This window comes from Bactrocera oleae, chromosome 5, assembly GCF_042242935.1.
Source record: "Bactrocera oleae isolate idBacOlea1 chromosome 5, idBacOlea1, whole genome shotgun sequence".
Classification (NCBI taxonomy): domain Eukaryota; kingdom Metazoa; phylum Arthropoda; class Insecta; order Diptera; family Tephritidae; genus Bactrocera; species Bactrocera oleae.
The window spans coordinates 73,539,051-73,551,289 of NC_091539.1; the positions used below are offsets into that span (position 1 = coordinate 73,539,051).

The 12,239-nt window shown below is 40.6% G+C and overlaps 1 protein-coding gene across 1 annotated transcript; it reads right to left on the minus strand.

Moving 5' to 3' along the window:
* Positions 1-830: 830 nt before the first annotated feature.
* On the minus strand, positions 831-8,831 carry disco (disconnected). The gene is made up of 2 exons (XM_014230502.3): positions 7,881-8,831; positions 831-3,012 (listed from the first exon to the last, which is right to left on the minus strand). The coding sequence occupies exon 2, from the start codon at positions 2,986-2,988 to the stop codon at positions 1,435-1,437; it is 1,554 nt and encodes a 517-aa protein (XP_014085977.2). The 5' UTR covers positions 2,989-3,012; positions 7,881-8,831; the 3' UTR covers positions 831-1,434.
* Between the last annotated feature and the right edge of the window lie 3,408 nt (positions 8,832-12,239).

Consider the following 12,239-nt stretch of genomic DNA (forward strand, 5'->3'; position numbering starts at 1 on the left):
TTGATGCCTGACACATCAGGGAAATATTAAGTCGTAATAAAATCGGCCATCGCCGATTGATGAGATATTCGAACACGTAAATCGTGGCTGATGTGGATGAGTTATGAGCACATAAGTGTCTAATGGCGATCTCTCAAGTACGGGACGAAAGACTCTATCCTTTATTGTTCTCAATTTTTACTTTTCGCTTAAATAAAAACTAAAAACAAAATAAATCGTTGCCAAAAATTTAAGCGGAGTGACAGGACCGGTTGGAATATAAAAATAAAGGTCAAAATGTCGTGATCTTCAAGTACTTTCCTTTTTATCACCCTGAAACGCGGTAATCCTCTATATATGGTATACAGGAGAATATCGGAAACTGTCGCATCTTACAGGCTTAAAATATTTTGTATAATTATAGATTGTATCATTCATACCTTGAAATTTGCAATACCAAATGTATCAAAGTTTATATATGGCAACATATCAGTCACTATTATATTATATAATAATATGAAGTTCACAAGGTTCATAGCGACACAAAGTAATGCCACTCGTCGTGTTGCAACATACCATATATGGAAAAATTTGGATTGGTATCATAATTTTAATTATAGATAACCATTTTTGTATAAGATAATTCAAATACTCGAAAAAAAATTACTTGATAACATAGAAAAATTAATTCGCCATTGTTTTCTTAACCGAAACTTCCCCTGCCATTTATTATTTCTTCAAAAAAGCAAAAAAGTGTTTTCTGTAATTTTAGAGCGGATTCCTTCAATATTTTTTAGCGTTAAGTTCATAAAACTCGCAGACTCATAATATTGACAACATTAATTGAAAAATTTTTTGTTTGTGTTTTTATCTTTTTCATAAAAATTTTCTTTTTATTTAATACTTTCATATTGAATTTGCTAAGTTTACTTACTGACTTTGGCTAAACATTACCAACGCCATGATATGTTGAAAACTCTTAAATTATACTTTAAAATCTAAGATTTGCTCGTTGTACATCAATTACAGTTAGCTTGGGTAATTCTTTAAACATTTTAAGACAATCGTGTTACTTTAGAATATATTAAAAATTAACTTAACACATTGAGAGTGGGGTTAAACAAAGCATAAATTTACTAAAAAGCTACGACAAATGAGGGACTCATCGACATTTTATTGCAACTTTTCCAAGTGCTTTCAATGAGGAGGTTAAAATTAGAATTAAAATTATGAATACTTTTGCAGGTATAATGAAATAAATTTACAAATTACACAACTAATACTCGTAGTTACAGAATAAATATTTACAATAAAATCCGAACAGCTTTACGACCCACAACTGGGTAACGATAGACTCCAACTAAAATTAAATACAATAGTACATAACAAGGTCACGGTGTTTCTGTTGACTACTAGGAAGGACGGTTGAATGCTAACAACTGAGGTGACTTGGATCTACACCGAAATCGCGCTCGTTGGTATTTCAGTGTATTGAGGCTGAGTCGTTGTTTGCTGCTTAATGCCGCCGTTTATGAACATGGACCGATATACTTCAGAGAGAAGGTTCCACACGGGCGGCGCGGGTGCTGCTGGCGAGGCTGAGTTGGAGCCCACTTCGAGGGCGGGCATAGCAGTCGGAGCGTAGGGCGTTTCGGAAGACTGAGCTGCGGCGGCGGCGGCAGCAGCGGCGAACATTTGCGACTGCAAGAGACGCAATTGCTGTGCCTCGGCTGACAAGACAGAGGAGTGATGGTGCGAGACCGTGAAAAAATTTTCTGCTGAGTCTGTGTTGGCTACCGTTTGTTGCGCCTGTTGAGGGGTGAGATCAAGTCCGTACATATAGTCCCTGGTAGTTTCTTCTTCCGCTTCCATTTTTACAACGACTGGGGACAGACGCTCCTCGTGGACTTCGATGTGATTACGCTTGCGTTTTCCCAACAGACAATCTACCGAGAAACCGTTGGACTTTGATATTGCTGTACGTTGGGGACTACCGCAGTTACTGCTGTTTCCAGACATTGTAATGGTAACAGGACTGGACAAACGCTCTTCTACTGATACGCCGCGTAGCTTGTGAAGGCTGAAATCCAGCGGTTCATTGGAGTCTTCCGTTGTATCGAAATTAACCGCAACATCCTCTTCGATAGACACTGATATCAGTTCTTCGTCAACATCACATGCTACTTCCGCATCGACATCAGCGTTTTCGTTTTCGTCATCGTCGTCGGCATCAATTTCCCTGCAGTAGTCGTCCACATCGCTATTACTGTCACCGTGACTAGTGTTTGAGGCAGTGGTGTGCACATCTAATATATAGCCATCATCCTCACCATCCGCATCGGACGCAGAAGCTGAACCTGTGCCAGTAGAACTAAGTCGTAAGCCTGTCCTCATTTCAAACTGCTCGTGGTTCGCTAACATATGGTGAAAGCCAGCAGCATTAGCAGACGATGGAAAGTCACCAAACATAACTGGCTGATGTGCGCCATACCCAGCAGCTGAGTGTGGCATGAGACCCGGAAATGCGGCCGAAGGCAACAGACCGGCAGGTGACAATGAAAATACGGGAAATTGTTGCGCTGTCCGGCCATCGTGTGGTGAGATCTTGCGGCGGATGTGGGGCGAATGCAGCTTTGGGTTGGGATTGGCGCTGTGACGATTACGAGAACGGCGTGAGCTGAACACCATGTTGCAACCCTCTACAGTGCATTTGTGCATCTCACGCAAATGCACAGCGGAGAAGTGTATTTTCAGGGCACCCTTGTCGCAGAAGGTCTTTAGGCAGAGGGAGCATTGCACACGCTTCTTGCCAGTCACAGGGTTGATAAACTGGGCTGCAAGGTTCACGGGCGGAGAGCCCCACCGCTTCGGCTTGCCCATTGAACCGGCGTTGGGCGAGGTGGCCGGAGAGGCAGCCATGTTCGCAACCGGAATTGGTCCGGGCGCTGCTGCGGAAGAGTGGCCCAACAGGTATGCGGGAGGCATAAAGGTGGATATGAGGTGTTCCATTGCTGAGGTTCGCTGTATTTACACCTGAAATTAGACAAAAAAGTTCTAAATTATTGTAGAAGTTCATTAATTTTATTGACCTAAATGATGTAGAGTTTCAAAAAATATACAACATACAAAAAATTAATTTTGAAAACGTAATTGAAAATCACAACAGATTGGAGTGAGAACCGAATTTCCGCTCCATGAGTGATCTGCTTCTACACGAGTCAGTAGTTGTATCTCACTGCCGCCAAGCATAATCTTGATTGACAGTCCGAAGTGGCTACATATGATTTGTGTGGTGTGTGTGCACATTTTTAGAATTTCACAATAATAACAACAACTATACACATACATATTTAATAAAATGAATGGCTGCATTTGTTTGCGATGATCTGCGCATAATTAGAAAGATGACATCTCCAACGCAGTTAAAAATGCTCCGCGATAAATTCAATAGAAACCAAAAGATACACTCACACACTAATATACGCACAGTGTCACACATACATTGAACTGAAGTGGAGCAGTTCTAAAAGGAGATTACATCATTTCCTCGATGTCAAATGGATAAGTGACGGCGCACTTGAGTCTACTGGTTCGCCAGATTTGACACTTTAATACTTTCAATATGAGCGCCGATGTCAATTTCACAGTCATTCTATTGTATACTCATATATATTTTAATTTTAGCTGGTTAAATATTTTTGAACCATTTTAGCTCTATAACACGACTAACTTGAACAACACAAGTGACAACCAAGCGTAGAGACATCGGTCAAACAAGAACACAGAAATTGCGCCATAAATGTAATCAACAACAATTTGTAGCGAATGGCGAATGTATAAGGATTATCGTGAAGGATGCGAATAAGAAAATCATAAAGCTCAAAGAAATACATTCCTCCCCTTATTCATATATACAGATGTATCGCCGTGTTATGAGAGAGTGAGATTGAGCGGAAAAGTTAATGTGAGCGACCAAAGCCCAAACAATCAAGTTGTGCACACATATTCGCACTCACGCACTACGTATAATCCAAGGCAACGGTTTTGTAGAATAACTCATATCATAAATTCCAGTGATGTTCAATGCCAAGCTCCACAACTGGATGACAGGGGACGCAGAAAGTAAAAAGTACCAAACGCGAGCCTTGGCTGAATATCAGTGGTGTGACAGAAAGACAATTAAGTCCACAATTTGAAAGGGCCTTGTACATAGTGTGTGATCCGAGCGTTGTTGACGTTGGGAACAAACGCGCTGTGTCAATGGTGGCGATTACCTTGGGTCCAGTGTGTCAGTTTCCCAGCAGCGTCAGGAATCGGTCGCGAATTGGAGCTGTCTCTTTCCCCACTCTGGCAGGAACTCTTACCTGTCAGCAGGCGCATAAAATATGCTTTTACGACAACACACAACAGTGGCTGCCATTATTCGTCGCATTTTGAGTTATTCGCTGTGTCCGCCGATCACCAAAAGACCATGAGCAATGACGAAAGATGCCAATTTACAAACACAGGCGCAGCTACACATACCATATAAATGGTGTATTATGAGCTGGAATGTCCATGCGATCAAGGAAGGTATGTGTGAAAATTGTGCGAGAAATGGAGGATTTTAATTGATCGTAAATAATTACGACGTACGCGGGTGCAGCAAATCAAGCTGCGAACGAATTCCATTTACGACAATCAGCGGCGTTCAATATAAAATTGGAATTACGGTTTCTTTTTGTGGCGGCGAGATGTTGAAAGCCAGCGAGGTCAAAGAAGAAGGGCCGACAGTGTAATCCATATTTTCGGTGTGCATCACTTTGTCACCTTCGTGTTTAAATTTGTCTTTTTACCATTGCTTGACCTGTGTCTGTCACACTCAGCTACACGCTTAACTCATGTCAGCGGCATGCGTTGCCAGCTCACATTTGGAGGTATATGTAATATATATATATATATATATGTATATACCACGTATGAGTTACAATGACTTAACATGACATAAATACTACTGTAGTTTGGTGATTTATACAATTACAACAAACAAGTCGAGGCATAAAATTCCAAAGTCTCTCTTTTTATGTTAAGCATTTCTTACAAAGACAAAATGTTTGTCGTCGAATAACGAAAAACAACAATAAAAATACGACAAAGCTGTAAATGTCCGAGAAAAGTGGCAACCGCAGACCGTGTCACTTCGGCCTGCAATGCGTCGCACCGTCTCACCGCCAGCAGAAGTCTTCGCCAAACGAAGATGACACTTTTATCACTGGTAGCTCAATGGCGGTCCGAATTTTTCTTTGGCTTCTGACTCTACTTAGTCGCGGCTGGCAGGGTTTCGGCTGCTGAGGCTAGCTTGATGTTGATTTATTATCGACAGTGATTGTATACGATGATCATTAACATTTAGATTGGCTTTTTCTTGATGTTAGTATGTGTTCATACGTCTGTGTTGTGTTTTATCTCGTCTTAGCCTGTTTTCAACCGCTTAGCTTGTTTATCGTGCCGCCTAACTTTATGTTGCTTTCTAGGTAGCCAGCTTGTGGCCGCTATAAAATCCTAATGAGCTTTCTTACCGCTACGCTGCCGCACCGCTGAGCGTTTTATGATTCTTTGACAAAATCTTTAGATGCCAAATGGTTGACATGAAAAAATAAACGTATAAAAGACATTAACAAAATACATCAAGCCATTTAGAGCAACACCGATCGGATCACACGTTGGTAATTATAAAGTCATAATGCCTTAGATGTGTTGATGTGCGTGTATGTATGAACATGTCTACCTATTGTGCGCACTAATACATCACTGTATGCAAACCTATGTATGTATGCAACGAGGTTAAGGCAAGGCGTAAAATTATTCAAAATTACCGACAAATCACGAAAACTGCAGCAAATTACTGAATTTAATTTTTAATGTAGAAAGTATAGTTCCTTTTCGCCTTCAACAGTTCAAAAAAAAATTATATTGGCTTCGAGCTAAGATCAATTTATATACTGGGTTGTCGCGGATCGAAGCTGAATAACTCTTGTGAACGCTTTCAATGACAGGTTCAATGCGGATTTACATAAAGAAAAAGCGAGTCTGCAAGTGTTTGCAAATTTTACGACCCCATTATAGAGATAAATTCGAGACGCATGTACTCGTAAGAGTTGGGAAGAAAGAAACCTGCTTGATAAGATCACAACAGTTCTAACAAGAGGACAGCACAAACAATTATTACTCGCACAACTATTTTCGGTATGAATATTTACCAGCTAGTATGTACATATGTTAGGCAAGCAGTTAAACGTAATAGTAATAATGAAGCCAACAACACCACCATGGAGCGGGAGAGACGAACGAGGAAGACTTTGGCGATTTGATTTTCGATCAACATTTTGGTGCCACGACAAGTCGTGAAGTTATAACAGAGAGGACGAAGTTAAGGTCTTCTTGAGTTTGAGATATTCGCAATATTTTACATACACACACATATGTATAACGAACATTGTTGGACAGTGTGGACACGACTGCCGAGTTGCCCGCCTTTTGATGTCATAAAAATGGAAGACCAGTAGTTGTAAAACGCTATTATTTAGCTGAAGGCACCACGGGGAGGTGGTGAGGAGCAAATGCGAACTGAGCACTTTAGTGGACAAAAATCACAAAACATTTTTAATGGCAGCCGCAAATCTAAAACATGCGAGCGGTGGAGGGAGGCGGTGCTGTAGCGGGTTTGTTAGTTTTAATTCAAAGTTGCAACCGGTGACCGCGGCCGCAGTGTTGCTGTTGATTTGTGGAGCTGTAACTCGCTTCTCTCCCGATTTTTAATTACTTTTTATTGTCAACATTTTGTGCGGACACAGATGGGAATTTTATGTTTAGGAAAATCGACTGCTACTGGCACTCCTTAACGAAATGCTCCTCTTTAAATTACTTCTCTCGCAATTTGTTTAAAAATTGATATTGGAATATACATGTAAGCATGCATCTATGAATGTTATTAGGACAGTTAATTGGCATCTACCGAGATTGACTGCATTGCACCCAGTTCTGCCAATTGACTTGCGTCGACCTCGCGTTTATAGGTTCACTCGATTGGCTGCTCGGCGGCCTTTTCAATTAAAGCAGTCAGCTTGCCACAAGATGTCGTCTGTCATCTCACGGATGGATCACATCTACTCTTTGGACGCTTGGTTGCTTGGCCAATTGACCGCCACCAAATCCAGTGGCTTATACTGTTCTTGTTTGTGTGTGTATATGTTACTCTCGTTATGCTTGCTTAATTTCCAACATATTTCAGATTTATTGCTGTTGTTACACATACTTTTGGTGTGCGTTTTTATTTTCTTTCCGCTACTCTTTTGACCTCGCTCTTCGGTGATTTTAATAAAGCCATTTGATGGCAGGTTTTCTCACAGTTAAGTTGAATTAATAATAAAAACGATAAACAACATGATAAAATGTCCGTCTGCATATAATTACTTACTAAAACTTAGAAATAAAAGCAAAGCTTAGCAATGAAAACTGCGCTTTTTAGTTTTGAATGGGATCTGGTGCCAATTAGAGCAGATTTTAGTCTTTTTTTGTTTGCTGTAGAGTTTTCGTAGTTGTTAGAAGTTATGAACATCGAATTAATTTATATTGTGACTCATCAGTTTGTTAATTATATTATGTACCTATAAATGACCTTCCCAAATTCGCTTAACTGAAGTCACCCTGTAAACTGCGTTTTTAATAACTTTTTATGCGAAACTGTAGACATTCAACCTTTCAAACCTGATGATAGCCTTAAATTATATTTTACGGTAAATATCAAAAACTCCGACGGCACAGCTTCCACTAATAAACATTCACATATGGGCCAGTAATCTTAACAATTTCTGCACAAAATGTACTAGGATATTAAATTAAAGTTTCAAAACATTGCTCACCTTTTTGAAAAATTCCAAAATCAAGTTCTCTCTTTGTTAATTGTTCCTCCAGTTTTTTTACAAAATTATTCAAACACGTCAGCTGTGCTCCAATATTATTCGCAAAACGTTCGAAAAAGTTTCGGTTTAAGATAAATTTTATGTTCAAAACGGTTTTGCACTTTATAGGTTTTAAAAACAGTTAAATTACTGCCCTGCACTTGTTTTGTCGTATATCATAATTATTTACTTGCAAAGCCAGGCAACACTTGTTTATTATTACCACCGACAGTACTCTATCAGTTAGACACTTAATACAATTTTTTCTTTCCGTTTTTTATTTTCAATTCGTCAAATATGTGTGCATGATTTTTAGTTCTTAGACAACTTGTACTCGTCGTGTTTCTTCGTTTACTTCACTCCTGCACATATGTCCATTTCCTACAAAGTCGTGGGTGACACTGACAGACTGTGGCACATTATGTCGCTGTGAGAATTCAACCAACTTGTGCTGTCGCTGCTTCTCACCGCGACCTCATACCAGCTCACACACCACCGCTGTCGTCGGCCACAGTGACACGAACACCAGCGCAAGCACCTTTCACACAACGCGCTGCTGCTGGCAACTACCACACCAATGCGCTCACACTCAGTCCCTATACGTTTGAGTAGACAGTAATGTTCTTGGTTGACTTTTGTTTGCTCTGCCGCCCTGCTCTGCTATGGCGACTCTGCTTGGGGACACTTTGCTGCGACGCTCTCAACCGAATGTGTTCGTGGGCAATGACGATAAGGACAGCTGCGTCCCGCGATTCGCTGCAGCTGCACATACACGCAAAACATGACAATTCGAGACCTACTGAGAGTGAGTTTGTTTCTGCTGTGACAGTCGTCCAAAGCGACCTGGCATAACTAGCAGAGGCAGCGGCGAAAGAGCAAACACGGCATTCTACTGTGAGCAACTTGGCTAACTGCCGAATGACACAAGAGACAAAACCGTATGGACGTACAAACATCTGTTGAATTGTTTTTGTGCAAACACATCGCCTTCAGTTCGCTGCGTCTGTGTGAATGAGGGGTAGTGCGAGTGTAGTTGGTTGCGTGCTCAGTGACACTCAGGCGGACACATTGGCATTTGTTGTTGTTGCATAAGCGTTGCGTATTGCCTTTTGCCATACCATTGTTTAACCCGTGGAGATATAACACCACGAAAAACTCATAGTGAAGGCGAACCCGCCTGGCAGAGTAGAAGACCACGGACGGTCTGTTTTAAAGAGCACATAATGCAAGCGCTACTGCCTCTATTTCGCTTTAACCACCACCAAGCTCATAGCGCATTCACTCACTCCTCCAGCCAGAAGCACTGAGCGCCTCGAATAAGAGCGCATTCCTGTTGTATTATTTTGACTTATATCAATGTATGTATGAAAGCAGATATCTGCTTATGTGTATATATTTGAGTATAAATATACCAATTCATACATATGCGTTCATTTTTATATACAGACACACCTCTCATATATGTAGAGTCGATAAAGTAGTTTCCATTTGGATTAACTTACTCTTACGCTACATATTACCGTTAGAGACCATTTAATGTTTTATTTCATAGTAAGATAGTCAACGATTATCGTGAAATGTCTCTTAAAGTATATTCGCCAGCTGCAACCAGGTGCATTCAAGCTTTCCCTTCTCAGCTTAAGCAAATTGAGAAGTCGGTAGTGTATACATACATATGTATATGCATCGTTTGTTGCATGACCGCGGAGCACACATATGCGGACATTTGGGCAAACGGTGATACATTAAGAAAATATGTCCACTGGAATGTGCCCGCTCACTGTTCGACGCATGCCTTTTTCTTGCATGCCTTATGTACCTGCATAAGTAAATACACAAAAATGTAGACGAATGTGTGGGTGTATTATATTATTGTCCTATCTTCAGCATATAACTTTGGGGGACGACACAATTTGCAGCAACACACCCGCTTATCCGTCTAATCAAAGCAGTCGTTTACCAACCTGCCCACCGACAGCACCCACATTGTCCATATACACAATCACTATCTTTTTCCCCCTCTCACATACGTTTCCATGGCAGGCACATAAAGTAGGCCATTTCATTCGCACAGTGTCGCATGTTTCCGCGCTGGACCATATTCAGTTGACATGCGACGCTGGTGACCGTCGCATTATATTGTTGGTGTTGTTGTTTTTTACCATAACCATTTACTCCCAGCTATTCAGGCAAAGAGGCAATACACGCTTCTTGCTTCTCTCAACTCAGCACGAACGTAGCACTGTGGCTATTGATAGCAAGGGAGAGCGCACAAACGCTGCTACGTTTTTCTTAGTAGAGAGTTTCGCCCCTTTGCGCCTCTGTGTGAGACAGAGGTGAAACGAGTTGACTTTTGTAGTTTCACATTCGTACGAGTGAAACACCGATTCCCATTCACTTTTTGCAGCGTCGTCGTCAGCTGCCGCCTGAGATTCTGCTGTTCAGCTCACTGCCGCTGTCGACGCCGTTGTAAGCGCCGCTGCGGCAGCGACCATATTGTCGTTTACTGCTTGGTTTTGTTTGACTCACCTCGTTTTTTGTCTTCCTCCGTGAGTGTTGGTGCTGGTTAGCACACTGCTACTATATGGTTGCGCTACCTTTTGCTTTGGCTTCGCCGCTGCCTCAGTCTTTGCGCTGGTCGATGGCGTTGATATTGTTGTTATTGCTCTTTACTTGAGCTTCGTAAATATATAAGGTTATTGTTATTGTTGGTGGTGATTTTTTCCTCTCGTTTAAATTTTGTCATTTGTTGTGTCTCCTTGGTTTGAATGTCTCTTTCACTCGAAGGCATTTTCTAATGGCGTCCAGTCACTGCTTCTCCCTCTGTCACAAGTGAGTCTTGGGTTTAGCTTTGATTTCAGACGACATTTTAATATGGGGGCGAGTACCAATGCACCAATGACATCGCAGATCTGGTGACAAAGGCATTATTGCTATTCGTGACCGACCGATGCTGGGTAGAGAGATCGAGATCAGGCAATGTTGAATGTGACTACAAAGAAGTTATTCAGAACCTAAAGCAGAAGGGAGGTTCTTCTTCCGATTACAATGGCATTGCTTATATATTCAGTTTTTTATTTCAATTCATATCTATGTATATATGTATGTAAGTATGCTGGCATATACTACCTATGTACAAGGAGTTTAGCTACATATTCCTTTAAGTCAAATAGTAAGCTTTAAAAAGGATGGACAGGAGCAAACTTTCGGCGAATATAGGCACGAAGCTGTTTTGCTGTGTAAATATGGCGAAATCTATAAGGTAATATATGTATTTGCCCAGAGAGATACGCAAACGGTAATAAAGACTTGAATTTAAGTCACCTAAATGTTTTAACCTTCCAAGGTACTTTCTTCTTGTTATCCATTATTCACACACATGTCTTCACAATGACGCTTAGTAAATTAGAGATATTTATCTGCTCTCTAAGGAAAGTTGTGTGTCTTTTGCCTGTCATACATACATATTTACTTATGATACACATGTAACGGCAATATTTCCTTTATTACATTTCTTCTATTAAAAATAGCCCTTAGCATTTCTCACTAACTATTCTTTACAAATATAAATTCTGTGGGCTAATACAGTTCAATTTCAATCCGATGTTCCCGACGGTGTTTCCAGCTTAGCACCATTGGAACATTCAAACCTGTTTATCCACTTGGCCCAAAATTTAAAAGGCGGCAACTGTGTATAAAATAGTTTTTTGTCAGAATCGTGCCTCTTCTGATTATGGCACTTGCCGATTACAAGTCTTTTGGAGCAGCCTCTGCTTAGCTCTCAGTTACGACATGGCAGTGTTGAATTGAACAGCTTTGCAGTATCGAGATAAGTAAAAGCAGTTCATAAAAAGTAAACATTCGCAATCAAACTTCACACATATACAATTATCTACACATACATATACTTACATACGTAAACTCATCCTAAACTTCAATTTAATCAACGCAAGCATCTTCATTTCCAAAATAAGTACCCATTGTGACGAATTGTAGTCCAACTTGCAGCTTTGAAAATTTTTAAAAATTCACTCTACATTCTTATGTATGTATACCATGTAAATACGAGTACATACATGCGTATATTTGTGTGTTTGTGCGGTGTCCATCAATGTCCAATTCGCTGCTCAATATTTTCAATTTTATTTGAAGGCATTCATTCTCCTTCGCTTTGTTCCACTTTTTATCATTAATCAAATATTATCTTTACCTGCAACAACTCACCCACTTTCGCAACCCCCTTCGCCGCGCTCTCACACTTCAACTCACGCACTATTCGACTTTGCTTTAAATTGTGCATTTTTGGCGTGTGATTTTTCT

Bases quoted from the DNA above. Each gene is read 5' to 3' on its own strand.
- disco (XM_014230502.3), bottom strand. From the start codon at position 2,988: ATGGAACACCTCATATCCACCTTTATGCCTCCCGCATACCTGTTGGGC.